The sequence below is a fragment of the Corvus kubaryi genome, unplaced genomic scaffold (genome assembly GCF_017639235.1).
Source record: "Corvus kubaryi isolate FWS band 111438036 unplaced genomic scaffold, C.kubaryi_AGA036_p1.0 37361, whole genome shotgun sequence".
Lineage (NCBI taxonomy): Eukaryota > Metazoa > Chordata > Aves > Passeriformes > Corvidae > Corvus > Corvus kubaryi.
Genome location: NW_024581118.1, coordinates 4,482,097 through 4,503,632, shown reverse-complemented (window position 1 = coordinate 4,503,632; position 21,536 = coordinate 4,482,097). Strand labels below are relative to the sequence as shown.

Below are 21,536 nucleotides of genomic sequence, written 5' to 3'. Positions count from 1 at the left end.
CCCCCCTCGCCCCTCAGTTTCCCGCCTCCCCCCGCGGCCCCCCCACACCCCCTGTGCTGCCGCCGCCTCCTCCCGGCGCGCCTGAGGCGGCAAGGCGAGCGAGGGGAGAGAGGCGCCGCAAATGTGATGACCCTCCCTTGAGGGTAAGGGAGCGCCCAAGGTTGGTAAATGCTCGAAAGTCAGAGGGGCCGCGAGCAATGGAAGGTTTATCAGGAAGTCACATACTCGGCATGGAAATTGGTATGCTGATCTACTGTAAGAACACGGCAGTGGGCTTCGGATAAACGGGTAGGGGGAAAGGAAAGAGAGAGAGAAAGAGATTAATTAAAGAGGGAGAGAGAGAGAAAGAGAAACAGGGAGAGAAAGAGAGGAAAAAAGAAGGAAAAAGAGATCACGAATCCTGGTTCCAGCCTCAATCCAGCTGAGGGAATGTCAGTCCTGGTTCAAGGGTGTCGATCCCAGCTGTGACCACCCAGTCCAAGGTCCGGGTGGGCTCAGTCACCCCTGCGGGCCCTGAGGACCCCCCTCCACATCCCCGGCACAAGGAAATCTTACTTAAAGGAACTGGGAGGGCACCGAATTCAAGGCCCGGAGGGCCCAGCGGCGTTATCTATCTTCGTCCTTCAGTGGGAACACACGGGTTGCTCAACAATGCTTCCCGCGGCACTCAGGCTCAGCACAAATGTGTGTCCTACCCCCTGAGGTTCTTCCAAACGGTAGCCAGGGTAGGTGTTTTTAGGGAAGTAAAAATGGAGCGTCCCCCAACTCGAGTAGTCCCCCAAGAAGTGGTGTTTTGTGTCAAGGGAGTGTTCTCCCTCACAAATGTTACCCTGAGGAGTGGGAGCTCAGATCACCCGTTCGGGGGAGCTGAGAACGGGCCCGGCTGGCGGGCTCTCCTTTTAGTCCCAGCTGTGCTCCACAGGGACAAAAACTGGGACAAAAGCTGCTCCAGAGGGCTGAAAATGGGACAAAGGCTGGGGTTTGTACCTTGCCTTCTCTCTCTCTCCCCAGACAGACACAGGCTCGTGATGGAGGCTGAGTCACAGAACACGTCATCAGCAAACAAACTCTAGTAACCTCCTGTGAGCTGCATTTCACACTGTAAACGGGAAAGGAGAATTTACCCACTAATCTCGTACCGGCAAGTACAGGTCTCTCATCCTCCTCACGACATCAGGGCTGTGCTATGCACAATATGTCCCCAGGTGCAGCTTGGAAGGTCACCCCAAACCAAGGTACAAAGTTACAATGGGGTAATAAAATATTTCTGTCACTTCTCACCTATCAGACCTGTTACTAAAATTTATTTTGACCAACACACACCCCAGACACACATTTAAATTGTAACTGCTGGAACTTTCAGAAGTTGTTTTAAATATCTCTGGGGACTCTGAGCAGAGCCACTGAGTGAAAAAGTCCGAAACTGATTTATTTTGCAATGTGTGTTCACGCTATTATCCCATCACTCATCTTTCGTGATGCTTAATAAAAAACTTGTAAAAATGAAAAGAAAAAATGAAAAGCTTTATCACTGCTGGAATGCAACGGGTGAGAGCAGCAGGAATTTTCACATAAACTTGTTCCTGTTCTTAAGAAGTCGACTTTAACACAGTGCTGCTTAGAGATACTCTCAGGTCAGGCTGTATGTGATCTGTGGTGCCCTCACGCCCAGGGCAGCTATTTACAATGAAGTTGTGGGGCCAGCACTGGCTGGGCGAGCAAGTGTAAAAAAAATAAAAATCAAAAACCAGCAAAATACTCAATGCACAATGTTCAAAAATATCCCAAAGTTCAACTTCTTGTTGAAACTGTTTCATCCAATCAGTAAAAGCCCGACTCTGGGTGGTAGGAAAATGAGATTCCTTTAATAGAAAGTGCAGCTAACCTTCAGAACAAGTTTGCTTTGCTTATTTTGCCCTAAAGAGGCTGCACAGAGGTGCCACCAGATTTTGTTAGCAGCTCTTGACAAATCTCTCAGGCCAAAGCAGCGCAGTGTGACAAGCACTGAGCTCCCTCCCTGGTCTCTGGGTTTTTTCCTGGCAGAGCTTTTTTACAGCCTTCCTTCCCCTTCTCTTTAGAGGCTGTTTACCTGCAGCCCACCGAAAAACAAAGTGGCTGCTCTCATTACCTTCCTTCCCATTATTTACAAGCAACTGGGAGAAGGCACTGCCGCCTCTGCTTCCTGCCACTCACGCCCATTGTCTTTCCCACTCTAAATTGCTGCACTGTTTCATCACCAGCATCGTTTATCCTGCTTGTCACCACGGTGCTTGTAATCCTGATTTTCTGGAGTGTTGTACATTAATCCTACGGTTGCATTGCTCAATGATTGCCCAACCACAGCTGTTCCTGAGCACTCCTGGCTGAATCACCGCGTGGCCATTCCCATTGTTGACGTGGGAACCTTGGCCCCATACCCAATTTCTTGCCTCAGCTTCACTGGCTTTCACCTTCCCAGCGCCAGGCAGCAACTTGACTTTAGCAGCACTGCTTGTTTCCCTCCTTTCTCTTTCTTTCTTTCTTTCTTTGGACAATGCTCTCAGGCACAAGGGGTGGTTTTTGGGGGTCTCCTGTGCATGTCCAGGAGCTGGACTTGATGATTCTTGAGGGTCCCTTCCAACTCAGGACATTCTATGATTCTTTCTTTCCTTCTCTTTATTTCTGTGCTGGGTCCTGTTCCTTCCTGTCATTTTTGGCACTGCTGTAAAATAGATGTGATTAACACTGCCTACTTCTAATTCTGTGTAACTAATTTATTTTCTGTTTTAAGATTTTTGATATCAGGCAGCCTAGGGAATGAGCAGCCGTCGCTCTTTCTGATGCCCACATTTATTGACCAGGATGATTAATTCCTTGAAAACTTCTATCTTAGCTTTAAAGTCAATCACTTGAGAGCCTCAATGCTTTCACATATGTCAGCAGATCCTACAATTAACTGTTTAAAAGTGTGGTTTAGAATTTCCCTATGTGCAGGCGCAATGGGAACAGTCTGATGGATAAATGAAGGAGCTCCCTCAAGTGGTGAAAAATATTGTTATATGTTCCACGTTAATTTTTCCTCTTAAAAACGTTAAGAAAAGGACAGCAATGTCAGATTTAGAATGTAAAGCAAGTTATAAATGTAGCATTGAATGAGCTTCCATTTCTGCATAACCAGAAATAATGGCCTGCATGTAAGACTGAGGCCAAAACTCAGTCAGGCAAGTGCTACAGTTAAAAAGGAAATAATTGAAGAAACTGTGGAGGACTTAAGCCTGATCTGATAATGCATGACTGAATTTTGGCAGGAAAGCCAAAAACAGGCTCCAGCAGATATCACATTGTTGAGGATGCCTGAAGTGTTTATAAATCATAAAGTTTGCTTTTTAAAAACTCCGGCTCAAGCTTTCACAGTTTCTGCTATCATCATGTCAAGATTTTGTGCATAAATACCCTTGCTCCTTTTTTACTCTGCATGAGGCATAGAGTTTTCAGAATATTTGGTGTGAGAGACTCAGATCATTAAGCTTTGGAGAAAAGGCAGAAGCAGCAGCAGTTACAGTCCCTTTCTGAGCCGTGAAGCCGCTGGTTTTGCTGGCAGATGAAAGAAATGCCGCCATCCCTCTCGGCAGAGGGCAGTGGTAACCTTACTCAGACATCACATCGCTCTTTGCTACTGAACTGAAATCGTCCTTGAAACAGAAAAGTGAAGCCCTACTGCCAACCAGCGAGTTCCTGGCTTCCTCCCCCAGCTCAGAAACTGTGATGAACTCAGAAAAAGTGATGAACTTCTTGCCACAACGAAGCAGGAGGTGCAACAGCCAATTTAATTGCTGTGATTCCATTGCTGAAAGGGAAACTTGCATTATTTTTTTTGAGGAGTAATTAATTTTGCCTTTCCCTACCATTTTAGGTAATAGAATGGATCTTGCCAGCTGGGATGGTGTAATAGTTGGAGTTTTATTTGTTAAAGTTGAGGAGGTTATTTCTTCAGTATGTTTGAAAAGGAGGAGATCCTTCTAGTCTGGCTAAACATCAAACCAGGAGAGGTATTGAACCTGTACAAATACTGCCTCACCCCACTAAGCTGAATGGTGTTTTCTGAAGCTGTTCTTTACCCTCTCTGACACATCATCTTTCTCTTTCTGTAGGGCTCGGAAACAACTTCACCTGGGTCCCAACCACATTATATAATACCACTGTTCTCTTTGTGACACCAGCTCAAACCAACCTCAGATTTATTCTGCAGCATACTCTGCTGCTTATTAAAAATGCATGAAAATACTGAACTGCCTCAATGAGAGGGTCTCTGAAGTTGTTTCAGCAGGAATACATGGAATTAAATGTGCAGTCAACCCTGGAAGAGTGACTTCAGAGAGATGCCTTCCAGAACAAACAGATCCAATTACCAGTATTGGCTCTCCTGCATATAATGACTTTCCAAATATTTTTGTGGAAACACAGCACTGAACTTGCCAACATCTCCTTCCCACTCCTACAGTAGCAACTGTACATGTTCCTTGTGACTCCACAGACTGCCAGCTGTGTTACACACCTGGGACCCTTCCTTGTGAAGGTAAGAAACAGCAGGTGGAAGGGCACACATTTTATGCCTAATTTAATGACGGCTCACTCCTCTTGTGGTAATATCTGCCTCTCCCTATTTCAAAAGCATGTGTATCCTTTCTCTTTTTCCTAAATAAATACAAACCAGTTTGCAATTGCTCTCCTCACAGCTGCTGAGGGGGAGAAAACAGTGTATGCCAGTATTTTCTACCAGTTCCTTGTCTCCCATTTATTTGCTACAGTACAGATGTGCTGACTGCTGATGGACATGGAAGAGAATTAGTGCTTATGGAATGACAGATCCAGGATGATTCCCAAGACAGCTGTTTGCAGGTAATCATGCAGTTCTACCTGTTCTGTACTTCGCAAAGTGCAGGTCCTGGGGACTAATAACTTTCTGTGTGCAGTAATCAAGTGGGAAAGATGTGAGAAAAAAAACCCTGAGGTGCTATGGTGAGAACGGATCAGCCTCTTTGGAGAAGTATGAGATCCTTGGGGTCATCAAGGAGAGATCTTGCAGAGAAATGTCCTGTGGGGCACATGGGGAACACCATGGAAAAGTCCAAGAACATTGAAAGGGCAGCTAGAATCAGTATGCCAGAAGTGATTGATGGAAGACCCCAAAAAGTATGAGGACAGGGGGAAAAAATAATCCCCATCAAAACCAGGATATATTTCTCAGAGGAGAACAAATATCTCCATTAAGCCACAAAAGATTGACTCTCTGCTGTAAACTAAGAACGAAAACAGGTTTTTACCCTCAGTGTCAGACATTTCCTCTTTTCCACCTTGTTTTAATCTCTGCAGAAATAGATGACATGTACCAGAAGCCATCCCAAGCCAGAGACATTTCTGAATCTGCCCAGCCAGCTCTTTGGCTGTCTCCATGGCAATGAGGCAGCACATCCTGCTGCTCTCCCTTCTGTGAGCATCTTTCCCAAGTTTGACATGGACTGACAACGACGTTTGTAGCTCCCCTGCCAAAAACTTCCCTTTTCTCTGCTCAAGGCCAGTCCCATCTGTTCCTTCTTGCTTCTCCCTGATTTTGGAAACACCTGGCCTGACAGGGAATCTATCCATTGCTTCTCTACTGCAATGATTCAGGCCAAGGAGGGACTGCTGCTGGTTGTACAAGTGGAGGGACTGGAGAGGGCAGTGCTTTCCTGTTTGGGAAGAAGTTTTGGATGATGGTAAGGGAGAATACTGCGGGGGCCAGGAGCATAAACAAAGCAGAAAGAAAGAAAATCCAGAGTTCTGTCTAGCCTCCCAAAAGAATCACACTGAAACTTGGCACCACTGGCCATAGCAACAAATAGAGCAGTAAAGAATGTACAGACTTGGTACAATGCAGTGCTTATTGAAGGAGATGGCAAACGTGAAGGAATACTTCCAAACCTCTGAATTCAGATAGATCTGTGTCACAGCTGAGTCTCTGGCAGCTCTCAACAGCATTTCACTGAAAGTGGAGAAAATAGAAATCAGAGTTACAAAGCTGAAAGAGGCATTTTTGCTATCAGCTGAGGACTAGCAGAAATGGGAGGTTCTAATGGAACTACACTGGGAGGTGAAGCAATCTGCAGGGTTTGCTGCAGTTGATCTGCCTTGGGCTGAGTTGATGTGGTTACAAAAACATCTTTGTGCTCAGCACTGTTCCGTTGTTGGCCTAGTGCCTTGAGGCTTACATGCTTTGGAAATATGGATGAGGAGATGAAAACTTGAGCTTGTTTAAAGGATTTAAAATCTGAAGATGGCAGGCCCAGGAGAGGGATTCTGAGTTCAGGCATGTAGGTCATGCAAGAGAGGTCTTGTCTTCACCAGCAAGTTAATGTGAAATATAGTAAAAGTGTTCCTGCTAGTTCAACCCTTGCCCACACAAAAAAATCCCTCATTGCAAAAAGTGGCTGGAGAAACATAAATTGACAAAGTAACCAGAGAACAAGGTAAACCTTGAGTGAATTCACTGCATCCTTTGCCACTGCTGTTTCTCTACAGTAGGGACCCACACTAGGGACCACCATCAAAACATCCAGCAGTGCTCACTCCACACAGTTTTTCCACTTGTGCTTTCCTTAGTGGCTGCTGATTCTGCTTTCTTTTTGGGAGCTTATTCCCCCAGGTGCAAAAGGCTCCCAATGCCCCCCAACACCAATCACCCATCTTCAGCATGGAAGTCTTGGGTTTATTATTTTGCAACTGTGTCTAGCAAGACCTCAGTTTCCTGTTGCCTGCTGATCAGACACCAAGTTATGGAAGAATCTCTGGCATGATGCTGCTGCAGTCTATGATTTTTGGAGGAAGGATCCAGGCTGAAAGCTTTCTGGTGACATTCCAAGTAAGCTGTCATGAGAAGAGAATCCAACACCCAAGACCTCAGTGCTGAGGGAAAATCAGAGGGTTTCATCTGCTCAGAGGAAAAGAGTAGAACTATAAATGCTAACTCAGTAACTCCCCAGGAATGAGCATGTGCCATGCTGAGACTGAATGCATCATTAGCAATTCCCTGGGGCCGGATGTCTATTTCAGACTGCACAGTATAACAGCTCCAGGGAACGTACAACCAGAGGATGCTGATAATTTCACAGTTTCTGCTTCCCTGTGAGGCAGAAAATAGAAGTGCTCTGAGGCTCTTTCCCAGGAACACAGAAGTAACGTTTTCCAAAGCCATCAAAAGCAGAGGAAGATAGGTGTGTTCTCTGCAATCTGGGAGAAAGGGAAACAGAATAATCTGCTGCTGTGGCTGCTAAAGGAGGCTCTGGGTTGATCAGCAAGCTGTGTGGACAGAAGCTATGGAACCTGTCCCTTGCAGGAAAGATTTTGGGGAGACACGTGACATTGGCTCAGGTAGGCGGAAATCCCAGAAGCACGTAGGGTCCGCAGTGGGTTCACACCACACCAGTGCCTCCCCTCACAGCACAGATTAAAATGCTCCTAGTACCTCCACCCTTTATCACAGGCAACCCACGGGAAAAACTCCCAGGACAGATGACTCAAGGTAATTTGGTAGTGTGACTGCATCCTCAGAAAGAGCAGACAAAAAGGGAAAGGCAGACAGCCAGGCGGTCTCTAGCACGCTGAGGTCAAATTCCCCTTTCTGTCACTCTCGGCTACGGGAAAGTTGAGGACGACAGAGAGGTACCAGACACGCTCCCGTGTCTGCTGGCAGAGATGGGCGAGGCACCAGGCAGGCTGAAACACACGCTCCTGTGAGCACAACCACGTAATCTCTGCCATCAGAAAGACCATGCCCGGGTTTCACTCCTGAATGTCTCAACTTCTCTGCATAGTTCGGATTGCACAGTAAATGCCTCGCCTGCATGAGATGTGCTGTTGGCTCTGGGAAGACATTATTTCAGGTTGGCTGCAGCTGGGAGTATGTAGCATGACTTCAGGACTCATTAGATGCACACTTGACAAGTTTTCTGCGCTAACATAAAGGGAAGAAAGGTTTTCTTAACAAAACAAGGCTTATACAGTTGTCCTCTGTGTGTGAGGAAGGGAGTGTCTGTGTCTGCCCCAGCTGTCTTTTTTCTCCCAGTAACTTTTGAACCTCTTGGCCAGTTTTATGCAAATCGGATGGAGAGGCGAAGGTTCAAGAAATACTCGGTTCCAATGGCTTTTGTGAAAAATTCAGCCTAGTTAGAGGACAGAGTCTTAATTAATGTCCCGAATGGAGGAAACTTTTTTTGGAATAAGAATTTAAGTTGGCAGCAGTCGCTAGTCCAGTCTCCTGCTGAAAGCACAGCCAGCTTCAAAGTCAGATGAGGCTGCTCAGGACCTCATTTTGAAAACCTCCGAGGTGTCAGGAATCTACTCTGGACCTCAGCTGCACAAAACAAATATACTGAGCGCAACACCTTTGGCTCTGCTGATCAGAGAATTCATTTCCCCCTCTTTTAAAGGAGGTTTAGAAGCGGAAGCCCATGGTAAAGCCTGTGACAATCCCCACACCAGGGAGTCCATAAGGCTCTGCTTATGTTAAATATATTTAACCAGCAGCTAGTTACTTTATTTTGGCATGCTGTGGTAGTTAATGATTCCTAGTACAGAGGTCAGACTCAGAGACACAAGGCTTTGTGTATCCCATTGTTTGATTTACCAGAAGCTACAAGGGAAGGAGTGCTGCTCTGTATGAGTGGGAACTACAAGCTACACATCCAGCCTGACAAGCTAATGAGAACAAGTAATTCATTAACAGGAGACTTGCTGCTAGGCAAACACACACAGCTGGTATGGGAGAAGAATTTGGATGTGAAATGAGACAGTGTAGTTGGGTTTTTTATAAGACATTTCCTATTTCAGCAAGTTTACAGTCTAAATAAAGACCACACAGAACACATTAAGAGCTTGATCAGAGGAAGATTTGGGCTTATGTCTTTTCTGAAAGGTTTGGTAATGAGCAGAGAGGCAGAATTTGCAAAGAGAATGGAAATATTTGCATGTTTAACAGAAGGAAGAAGTTTTAAATTTAATTGAGATCTGATTACAAACATACATGCTGCTCTCTTGAGTACCAGTCTATTCTGTACACACACACGCGCGTTCACAGAAACATCTTACAAAACTCTGGTGCTCTCTCCTGCTTCAGTTGTACTATTACTTTTTTTTTAGTTTCACACTAGTAAGCATTGTGTACAGAATTAACATTAAAGCTGGAAACTGCAGAGCATGGCTATTTAATAACTGTGTGAGGAAGGAACACAGTGTCATTTGAAGGATAAAGTAAGCATTTAGAATTCTTGCATAATCAAATAAAAAAGCCTGTCAAGGAAGAATCTCTCCAGACTTTGTAGAATGAAACAATAACAATATTTTAGACCAAACTCTGGCTTTTAAAGTGATTTAACTGTTCAGGAACATTTCATAGAGCATGACACCATCCGTGACTGGGGCACAAGTGGTCCAGAGCAAGGCTGGATCCCTACCAGCCTAAACTTTATGTAACATAGAGCAGCAATCCTGCAAGAAGCTGTATCCTCAGACTTCCTTATGAGATCAAAGATTATATTCAGGAGTGTGTACGACTGAAAACAATACTAGGAGTGCAGTTACTGTGGGATTCATTATTGTAACAAAGGCATCTTCTGAAGACACAGTTTTCAGCATGGTTTAGAAAAGGGAAGTGCAGGTGCTGGGAAAGATGGAGGGGAAGGAGATATTAGGGGAGAAACAAGAAGCAAAGAACATGGAGAGGAAGCACTGCTGATTCCAGAGTCTAATGATCTTTTCCAGCCTAAGTAGCCTATGATTCTAATTCCATCTTATTTTAGCTTCACATCTTGTTTTTAATGTAGCTTTATTTTGTTTTGGACTGTCACAGAGGTTGTGCTAATTCATGCACAGCACAGCAGTCATCAGAGGAATCTGCGCTGGGACGAGGCTGCTCTCCGAGGCACTGGTGGAGGAACTGCAGCACAGCGTTGTGCTCTGAAGCATTTGCTATCACTTAACTAAATGTCAGCTCTCTGGATACAAATCTCTCAGGGAGAGGAAACAGAAAACACATGAAGAAAAGCTTCCATCTGCAAATTGAGAGAACCCCCTCACTATCCAATGAGCTACTAAGATTTTAAATTAGGAACATAAAAATTAGGCTCCTAAACATAAATTAAGGCAACCCTGGAACTTTGGTGGCAAAACATTCCTATTGACCCACCTGCAGCTGAATGCCTAAAAGCCTGAATCATCACCAGCAGTGTCGAGGGACCTCATATTACCTCAGCAAATGTACTTTATCAGTGATCATTGTGCAAGCTTAGTACTAATTTGCAATTCCCAGCAGATGCAGAGACTTGTCATCATTTTTGTTTGGTAGAGGCAACATTTTCCACAGAAAAAGGCAAACAAACAATATTCTTAATGTTCTTACTAGCATACTGTTCTACAGCCTTCGGTGCCTGGAACAGATGCTTGGGAAGGGTGGTGCAGCTGTAGTACTTAGAAAAATATATTGGACAGGAAAGAAATTCCCAAAGAAGTCCCATAATCTCCTTAATTCCATTTCTCCCCACCTCTGGCTTCACTCGGCTGGAGGCTGTGCAAGGTTATGTGTTATACCCTGATGGGTACAGCTCCTGCAGAACCTCAGCACAGTTAATGTGCTGCTGCTGACAGTTGACAGATACATGCACAAGCTACACAGCTCTGATCCGTGAGGGTGCTTAGTTACACAGCATACCTAACCCCAAAACACAGGGCCAAATAAGAGAAGAATGGGGATGCCTGAGATGCTGTGGTGAGCTGGCTGTCTCTACACACTCATCTTTTCCACTACAACACCCTGTGCCCAGTCCCCTATGCATGGAGCCCTTCGTTTGCTGGCTCTCCTGGCTGGCGTCAGTATTTAGACTTGTGGCAGCATCAGAAGAGTGGTTTGGGTGAGGACAATGCTGAAGCAGAAGAAAAGACAGAGCAAAAGGCTGCTTGCACGGAGGAAAAGGATGATTTGGGTGGTGGGATGCAACATTTGTGGGAGTGTGTATGTATAGTTTTTTTTTTTATCTATGGTGGAAGAAAGAAGAGTTATTGACAGAGGAAATTTCATCTGCCAAGGGCTGCATGTGAACCCTTCTGTGCTGTTGGGCAAAAACTGTTACTTCCCCAGAAAGCTTTTACCTTCATGGACTCTCACTGAACAGGCATGAAAGTACCCCAAGCTATCCTGCATGCACTGTACATAAATTCTAATTTAAATCATAGTAATGATTCAAAATAACTTTTAAGGCAACACTGAACACTACCTATTGTGCCCTGACAGATCCGTGCAGACATTTGAAGAGCTGTCAGTCAGAGATGAAAGGCTCAGCGTTGGAACATGTTACACCAAGAAACAACGTCCTCCTTTGATACGGCTCAGCACTTAAAAGCTTTCAACATTTTCTGCACAGTAACTAACCTTGTGTCACAAAGCCATCCTAAATCTATCTTTTTTTGTTTTAAAGCCTTTCCCAGAACCCCTGGGTGGCTGAACCCCCAAAACCAGGTGGCTGCCTGGTATCAGGCAGGTGCAGCCCGGAGTGGTGGAGGGACACAGCCCCGGGCCATGTGGTGGGCAGTGCCCATTGCCTTGCGGACATCCCAGGGGAGCTACAGCTGTCCTGAGCTCCACAACTTGTTCTGGCACTGTGATAAAGGCACAAAAATCCCAACATTCACACAGGTATCCCTCCAAATGCCTCAATCGGGCTTCTGCTGTTCTCCACACTTAGCAAATACCTTAACTAATACATTTGTGTCCTAAATACCAGTCAAATATTTCACAAACATCTGTTTCTCTGTATAGCTTTGGTATACAGAAGGTATATGATCTGGAAGAAGAGCAAAGATTACTGCTAGAATTATTTTTTAAGCTGCCAGCAGCATACTGCTACCTAATTTTTCCTAAATTACAAATAGAAACTGCCCAGTTAACACTCAGGATCAGGAGTCCCCAGCTTGTCCACAGGCTCCTTCTGGCACAGAACCCATACTTCAGGCAGACGACAGTGAGACTGTCATGCACAGTATGACGTAAGACTGCTCAGCCAGCAATTTATTGAGTGTGTGATTTTTGGAGCACGCTGTGGATGGGGAGCAAATTGCCAGTGCTTATAAGAAGCTTCAAGAAATGGATATACCATTAATATTTAAAGTCAGTTCAGAAGTGTTTCTAGAAATATCACATTTCTTGTCAGACACATGACTGTAACCTCAGTGCTGCCTGAGTTCCTTGGTCCTTTTTATCCTTTGCTTGAACAGCCCATGAATGGCAGATTGACTGGAAACGCAAAATCGCCAGGACACTAAGTGTTACTGATGGCTCATTAACGCACGGTACCAGACTTCTTCACGAGAAATTACCCTTGAGAAACAACCTGTTCCTGATGCTTCATGAGGCTGATAACATCACAGTGACAAAAATAGATAGCATTGGTGCAGGTTTTACCTCTTGGCTTTGCATGGTTAATAACCATGAAGCTCTGTGAAGTAAATACTTACTAGCTTCCATTTTAACAGTATGGAACTGTTAAAGGCTCAGAGCACAGAGTCCTTTTCAGTTTGGGGAGTTTCCTGCTTATATCCCCATTGCTGTTCTAGCAGGGACTCTAGAAGAGCTGTCACCAACAGGGCATCCCCTATTTATATGGCACCAGAAAAATGATGTTGCTGAGGGGACCAGGTGGGGCACAGTCTGAGGGTCTGGCTTGTTTAGTACACAACAAGCAGTGGCTGGGGCTCTGGGTTTGAAGCTTTTTTTACAGAGTACAGCATGATCTTAAAAAACTATTATAGAACAGCAAAAACCCCATGCTGCTGCCCTCTTCTTGAAACAGGCCTTCTTAGAAAGCCCCTGCCTGACCCCATCCCCAGGAAAGATGGTTTTATGTGTCAGACAAGTTTCCTGCAGTTGGACATTAATGTAACCCACAGTGAGCTGTTCTATGTGCAGAGGTGCTGGGAGAGAAAACGAGAGATTTCATGAGATCTGAGGAATAAGAACAGTGTTTAAATCCAATTCTCCTTGGTGCACTTGCATATAACAGTCTCTTGATACTTGCATCTTCTTTTAAAATACTAATGGCCTTCCTCTGGATAGCTCTTCATGATCAGCAAGTAAAAGGCATTAGGAAAGAAAAATAGCATTTCTGTTGATTTTTAAAGAGTGGCTCTACGCTACGTGGCAACTGCAAATGGCACGAGGGAGTTCTGTGTTTGTTGTCTCTACAGTCTCCAGAGAACATTTATTTTGTTTACAAGGCAAACCATTTATAAATGCCAAATCCTGCAAATTCTAGCTGGAACGAGACCAGGAAATAGCTCCACTGCAGAGTTTACCATGGGCTGGTTCTGCCCGAGACTGTCCATTCTGCAGGAACACCCTCTGCTCACATCCACATAACCATGTCCGTACAAGGTCCCGGACTTGGCACCACGTACCCCATGCTGCACCCTGGATGTTCCCAGCGCTATTTTAAGAACTGTTTTGTTGTGTGTTATTAGCAGGCCTGTTTATAATTCCTATCTCCCCAATGTTCTTAGTCCATTAATTTAGTGAGTGAAGGCATTTCTGGCTCTGTGTGCTCCTCATTCCCATTTACTCCATCCAGCCTGTGTCAGACTACACATCAGTCCAGTGGGATGAGCCATGCCCATTTTAGGCAGAATTATTATTGCAGCAGGGCACAGTTTGAGTACATGCAGCAGTATGGACAGCACCTTGTGACCCTGGGAAGGTAGAACGTGAGCCTAGAATTCCTGTCACTGAAAGCTGGCTTTCACAAAGCTCTGAGAGGGATGTCTCCTCACCTTCCCACCACAGGACAGCGACACAGAGGTTGGAAGCTGGTTGGCTATGAATGTTACCAAGCCAATTTGTCACTGTCACATCAGTTCTCAGTGGTAAAGGCATCTGAGGGGAGCGGCATTGTGGCTCATCCAGGATGAAGCAGCATTACCAAGACATTGCTGAAATAGTTGCTAGCACGGAGAGAGAAATACTTCCAGCTGCCCAGGTCCTCTAAACTGTGACAAGCACCATTATCTTTCAGGACAAAACCTCCTGCCTTCTGCTTTGAATTGGAGTGCCTTATGCTAATATTACAGAAGGTGAAAGAAAATGGTTTTCTAATTAGTTACAGAATTGAGTGTATGTTCAGCCACCCTACAACAAGATGCTGCTGCCAACCACTCCTGGTGTTATCACACAGCAGTGCTTTCCTCCTCCTCCATGCCCTTGGCCAGGACAACAGGTCCTAGCGGGAGCCCAAGGAGTCAACCTGGAGCCTGGTAACCCACGGAGATCACAGAACCAATTTGGAATTAAAAGACGCCTGAGATGATCGATTTCAACCTGTGACCTGACACCACCATGTCAGACAGACTATGGTGAGTGCCACATCCAGCCTTTCCTTAAACACCTCCAGACAGTGACTCCACTACCTCCATGGGCAGTCCGTTCTGATGTCTAATCATCCTTTCTGTGAAGAAATTCATCCTAATGTCCAACCTAACCTTCCCTTGGCACAGCTTTAAGACTGTGACTTCTCGCCCTGTCCCTGGTTGCTGGGGGGAAGGGGCTGACCCTCACCTGGCTGCAACAACTTCCTTGTGCATGGCTTGGGACAAGCCCACGGCCGCTCCCTTCCACAGCCGGGCACACGGCCCTGGCTTCACCTTCGCACCTGCTCGGGTTTGTAGGAAAACCAGCCCGGCTGTAGCCTACAGGGAGAGTGTTGCTTGGACTGGGGCAGCCTTGAGGCCATGGTCATGGCTTAACAGTGTTCACGAAGTATTTGGAGAACACTCTCAGGCATACAGTGGGGTTCTCAAGGCTGTCCTGTGCAGGGCCGAGAGATGGACTCGATGGGTCCCTTCCAAGTCAGGATACTCCGTGATTCTCCTGGGCTGCCACTCGTGGCCAAGATGGGAGGCCTCTCCTGGGGCGTGATCTGGTGAGTCACCCGGGTGGGCTCTTGCCCCTCAGCCCATGTCCGTGCGCATTGCCTCGTGTGCCCGTGCCCACTGGTGTGCCCGCGCGTGGCAGTGCCAGCAGGATGGTGCCAGACTCTTTTCTGTGGTGCCCAGAGACAGGAGGAGGAGCAATGGCCATAAACTAAAACACAAGAAATTCGACCTCAGCATGAGTAAGAACTTCTTTACGTTGAGGGTGGCAGAGCACTGGAACAGGCTACCCAGGGAACCCGTGGAGTGTCCCTCTTTGGAGACATTCCAAACCCGCCTGTACGCGTTCCTGTCACCTGCTCGAGGTGATCCTCCCTTGGGGTGACCCACCCAAACAGCTCTGGGATTCGGCGTGCCCCGGCGGGGCGGCCGCCCGCCCTCCCTCTATCCCAGCCTCCTCCCTCGCTCCCTCCTTTCCTCCCTCGCTCCCTCCCCTCCCTGGGCGGACCGGAGGCGGCTGCGGGAGCCGCTCCGTCCCCGCTCCGCCGGCGCTCTGTGGTTTAAGATGGCGGCGGGGGCTGCGGGGGCGAGTCCGTGAGCCGCAGCCCGGAGCTCCGCGGGAGCCGCCGGGACCGGCCGCGGGAGGGCCGGGACGCGCCTGCCGGGCCGGCAGCGGCGGAGCGGCGGGATGTGAGCGCGGCTCGCCATGGGGCAGCAGGTGGGCCGCGTCGGGGAGCCGGGCGCGGGGCTCCAGCACCAGCCGCCGCCGCAGCAGCAGCAGCCGCGGGGGCTGCGGGGGAGCAGCGCGGCCAGGCCGGCGGGCCGCCGGCGGGAGGCGGCGGGGCGCTCCGCAGAGGGAGGATTCAATGTCTTCACCCAGCACGGTGAGTGGCCGGGGCGAGTGGAAAGGGGCGCGATCGGCCTTCCTCCCCTCCCTCTTTTGTTGTGGTGGGTTTACTGGGGGAGGGGAGGGGCAGACGGGAGGAGCGGGGCGGCCACGGCCCGGGGGATGCTCGCCCCGGCCGCCGCGTCCCGGGGGATGCTGGCCCTCGGAGGAGCTTTTCCCCCCCCGCCCGCTGGAGTTGGGGATCGGGACCGCCCGCCAGCCGCAGCTGGAGCGAGGTGGCACCGCCGGGGATCAGGACTTGCGGGGTTCGGTCGCTGTCACCGCGGCGATTCCGAGCTCTGGTTTTGTTTACAAAGGTAAAGGTAACATGTGCCTTGTCTGACTGCCGAGGCGTTTGTGACTTGCTGTTCTAAATCTGTGAGACTCTGTATAGCTGCTGACAGAGCAAACAATTTGGTTTTGAAGGGGGAATTAGAGCTGCCATCTGATTCTCAGATGAAGTTTTTGCCTGTCCACTTCTATTCTTATTGCTGTAAACCGATACCGGAAATGTTTCACGTACATGTTTCTATAACCTCTCTTAGAAGGACCCCCCACAACTTCAAATCTCCCTTTTGTAACTATGTTTCTTTTTTTTTTTGTTTTTGTACCTCTTCGTGCATTATGTTAAGATGTTGCCAAGTTTTGGAAGGTAAAATCAACTGAAACGTGTCTGCCTTGACAAGCATGTTGAAAGTAGATGTGCAGATGCATCTCAAATCCTAAAGACCTGAATCAGCTCTGGAGAGCTTGACTGGCTTGGCTTTAGGTGGAGAGAGAGATGAGAGTGTTTGTAAAGCCAGGCTGCTTCTGACAATACACATTTTCTTTTGCTCAATAGAATGAGCTCAGGCAAAAAGATTAGGGAACGTGCAACCAGCAGTCTAAAAGCAAATATCACCTGCTGTGATGTGATGCTGACATGTAAGTATCTATCAAAATAAGAGCACAACACTAAATTTGGTTCTTAAAATTCTCAGCATTATCACAGCTTTTGAGTTCAGGGAGCGGTATCAGCTTTAAAACCAAAACAAAACTTGCTTGCTGAGTGCCTGACCCAAAATTAAAACTAAGAATTATTTTATTGCACCTTCACGTTTTGCTCTGTATTTTTGTATGTTAAAAGGCACTTTGGCTTAAACATTCCTATCATAGACTGCACATTCACAGTGTTAGGGAGATCTCAGAAGTTATGCACATACCCCACTTCTTTCAGTGGGGTGTGTCTAAGTCTTTAGTAGCAGAGCAAGAATGCTATAGAGACTGCTACGTACACTCCTGCTAATGTCAAAATGTGTTTTCATGTTTTGGTACCAAGATGACTCTTTGGTTCCTGCTCTCACAAGGCAAGGACAGCAAGGACGTTTGTGGGAAATGCAGTACAGCATGTGGGAATGTGTAGTGACTTCCCAACAATGCAGTTGACACTGACTCAAGTGCTTCTTTTCGTTATTGCTGCATGTTTTGGTAGTAATTTAGTTCAGCATCCTGAACAAATCCTTCTAGCTCCTCCCCCCACCGTACTAAATTTCAGAGGTAGAAGGTAGGGAGAATTATTTACATGTAATGGCAGGGAAATGGAGAGGAAAAGCTTTCTGAAGCATGCATGCAGACCAAGAAGACAAATTCTATGCCCTGCCAGCCCTTCTGCTCTGTCTTCCATAGAACTAGAAACAAGAATGAGCCTGGAAGGCCAACGCACTGAATAAAACTGTTCAGTGCCACATAAAAAGAACATTGCTCTGGGATAAGAGCGATGGTATCTTTCAAAATAATTTCTCTACTGTTTATATTGCTTAGGTTATCTCTTTCAGTGGTAAGGTAATGGATGTAGCTTTACTTAGGGTCTTGTTTCTGTTATTTTCTTTGCAGACTGTAAAGGAGGGCGTGTCTTAAAAACAAGATACAGCTTTTTATTGTTAGATTATGTAGAAAGGGCGGGACTTTTTGGCAACCCAGTTTTTGAGAGTTTCAGAGCAGGCTTCAAACTCCTCTTTTGTCTTGGTGAATGCCTCAGCTGTGTTAAATTGTTCCCCAATTCCATTCACATTTTAGTAGGAATGAGTGAACAAGTCAGTATTAATAATCTGTAGCAAATGCTGGTAAAAGTTGGGTACCTTTTAAAATACTTGTCTTGGGCAAAAACTAAAATGTGTGTAGTGTTCCTGAATCTGGAATTCACTTCCTTTGTCAGAGAAACTGTTTCCTGTGATCCCGACTCTCCTTGTCCAAGGGAATTTTTTACCATCAACTTGTATTCTTATTTTTCATTTAATGACCTTACTCTCCTGTTTTACTTAGCCAGCAGCAAGCCAAGTTTTCTTTAAGTGAGTCATATGCTTCTGCTACTGAGATGCTCTGGTTGCTGGTGGTATTACTTGATCCAGATTCCTCTTTTCTAGTAATTTCTTTCTGGGCTCGACCTTCCATCCTGTTTCTGGGACATGTATTCACAGTGTATGAAAAGTGATGGCAAAAGCACAGGATTGTGGGTTAGCACTCTTGCACTAGTGGCTAAACCAGCCAGTCACAGGATGAGGCTGGATTATGTCCCTTCCTTGGCTTTCCTTGATGCAGTCATGGATGTGAAGAAGACAGCCTGTTGACTGTGTGAGAGCCTTGCAGGTATAAATCCCTACCTCGTGTTGGCAGCTTTCCTACCACATTTTGCCAGCAGCAAACCTTGCTGAGTACTCATGCCAAAGTTAATTTTGAGGGGTTGCTTCTTCTGTATTTTTTATGAAAAGAGTGGAAATAAACAATGTTTTTGGCCTCAGACCCATTTTGCTGCAGGATTTTGAAGAGCAGTTTGAGTCAAATCGATGAAGTGTAAAACCCTTTTCGCTAAGCTACCGGAAATCTGAGACAAACATTTTCACCCAGCTAACTTGAACCATAGATGTCCTTGAAAAATCCAGAGATTGAGTAGAGCCGGTTTGTCCCATGCTTTGTTCGCACAAAAACCAAGCTTCTGTGCCAGAAGCTCTACAGGAGAAGCATTACGTCAGGATGTACTATTGGAACAAGCAAGGAATTTGAAGATGTTTTCTGTTTTATGGAAAGAACAAGGAGATCTGTATCGTGGGACCCCACTATTCCACCATGAGAGCAGACACCCAGACTGCTGGGGCTTTCAGCTCACTGTGGTATTGAGTTCTGTGAGCACTGCTGTGACGTTGAGCAGAGAAGGCTTAAGCAAGCTGATACACTGGTGTGATCCATTAGTTGTGGAGCAGAGTTCTCCAGGATGCAAAAAGATAATAGCGGAATTTGCAGTCTTCTGCAATTAGCCCTCCAAAACGCCCCGTTGTGAGCATCCCTGGCATGTAGTCAGTGACTTCTAAAAGCAGGCAGTGGATCATAAGCATGTTGGTTGCTGTTAGTGTAGTAGAAAGGACGAGTGTGAACACAAGGATTGTTCAAATGCTGGTGTTCCCACGTGTGCTCCACTGGAATTTGCCAGTACCCCAGGGACAACAACTTGAGAGGCAAGAGCTGCAGTGAGCGGTAGTTACAGTCAAATTCTTACGGATCAGTGCAACCAGAAAACACAAGAAGTACTTGGTGCCATTCCAGGATGAGCATTCCCTTCCAGAGGAGGAACAGGGGAGAGAAGAGGGAAGTGGGTTATCTCCTGATCCTTTCAGAGATTTGTTTGAGGAAAGGGGCACAAGCAACAACAACCAACAAGTTCCAAGTTGCACAAACTCTACTCGGCTCCTTGTATGACCTTTGAACAGAGGCACTTCTAATTTTCTTTCAGAAGAGCACTGATAACAGCCTACTGTACCAAGATACTCTTTGGAATGGTGTTAGCATGCTTTTCATCTCCAAAAAGACTTGCTGAGTGTTGTAGAGCACATACTGCAGGAAAATCAGATTATTTAAATCCTGGCTGGGAAGCCTTTGCAATACCTGTTTGCAATACTGCTACAGTTGCCTTGGTGATATATTTTGGGGTAGTGGAAGGCTCTGCCACACTTGAGCTTTTGATCCAGCAGGCGCAGGACATTTGTTCCCTGTTTTGTTTTCTAGAGGAGGAGTTTAGCAACCTTTTACTATGTGCATCAAGGTCAGGCAAGATAAGCCTATACTTTTAAAAATAAAATTATCATTAAAGCTCCCCTAAGGCAGTCAGAGTGCTATGACACATGATAAAAACATTCTAAAATAGGAAGAAGCATAAATAACACTGTCCCTTTGAAATTCAGTGAAACTGAAGGGCTGGATGCAGGAAAATGGAAAGAAGGAGAGAAAATAGGGTCAGTTTAACAACTGCACTTTGTGGGCTGCCTAAAATGTTCTTTATTTTTCATCCCAGTGAAATGCAGCAAGCTCGGGCCAGAGCTACTTGCCCACAGACTTTCCTGTCAGTAAATGCCCCATGCAGATGGAATATAATCACTGTATTCAGTGCGTGGCTTTTTGTACTGTAAATCAGAAATCTTGTGGGACCACAATGTATAAATAACTCTTAACTAATTATTTGGGGAATAAAGGATAGTTCAGCTGAGTGTCTAGAGGAACATCCCATGTAGAACATGAATTTATAGGCGTGTTCTCTGTTGCATCCTTTTCCATCATACCTAAATTATTCCTGCAGATTCACTGCATTAAATACTGATTTTTATACCTTGTGTTAAGCTGGGATTTTTGCATAATGAATTTTGCAAATGAGAGGAGACTACCAGCTCGATGGAAGGGACAATATAATACTGACTACTGATCTAATTCTTTTCACATAGTCAGGGAACACAGTCTCAAGAAGGTAAGACTGAAATGAAGTTACTTCAAAAGGTTTTACTCAGAACTGACTTAAAAATCAAATTTCAAAGCCCAGACGTATCTCCAACTTCTCAGTTCTTCCCATGTAGCAGATGGTGTGGTACAAGTTGTTCTAGCAATATTTCACAAACTTGCTATTGCTTGCAAGTGCAATGTTTTGCGAAAAAAAATTGTGGGATTTTTTTTTGGAATTAAGGACATGGCCAAGTGAACAAATCATTGGGAAATGAACGTGGACACACAAGCAAATTATTACAAGTGGCTTAAACCGTCTTTTTTTAATCTAGCAGGATCAACATAATTAGAGTGGGGAAACCTGGACTATCTCCTGGAGATGCTCTAGCATCTTGGTTGGCTTCAGGAGTGTTTTATGGCTGGTACTGATTACGGATTCTGGGACAGTAAGCTTGAAATCATGTTTTCTCTGGCGTTCAGGAGGAGTGACCTGCTCGGTGACCCACTTCAGCATATATCATGTTTGTTTGTTCCTAAAGCAGGCCAGTCCTTGCTGAAGTCAAACTGTACTTTCTAGATCTTTGTTTTATGGCTAAAGCCAGACGATCGTTAGCATGATTTATTCTAGCTCATTTCTCTTAGTTGTCACAACTTAATGTTTCCAGGATACTTACTATCCATAAAATGCCTTCTAAGTACTGCTGACAGCTGACTAATTTACAGTCTTAAGAAACGATCAAAATCCAGCAAATACAAACCAAGAAACAGCAGTTCGTACTTACTCCAGTGTGGATGCACGTGGAAGTTGTTAAAAGTAATACAGTTGGGTTTTGCTTGGTGACTTGCAGAGCTCGGTTTCACCTGGTTATGTTTCAGAAAGCCAGGCCTGGATGACCACAGACCAAAGCCTCAGGTGCATTCTGTTTCCAGCCTGATCTCCCAAATCGCTGTTTGCCAAACTGTTAGCAGCGCTTTTAACAGCGTGTAA

General features: G+C 45.9%; 1 protein-coding gene across 1 annotated transcript in view; it reads left to right on the top strand.

Moving 5' to 3' along the window:
• Positions 1 to 15,603: 15,603 nt before the first annotated feature.
• Positions 15,604 to 21,536, top strand: part of ABL2 (ABL proto-oncogene 2, non-receptor tyrosine kinase) — a 45,744-nt gene continuing 39,811 nt past the window's right edge. Inside the window, exon 1 of the mRNA XM_042033818.1 lies at positions 15,604 to 15,806. Coding sequence (XP_041889752.1) covers positions 15,629 to 15,806 — 178 coding nt within the window. The 5' untranslated portion in view covers positions 15,604 to 15,628. The remainder of the gene's footprint in view (positions 15,807 to 21,536) is intronic.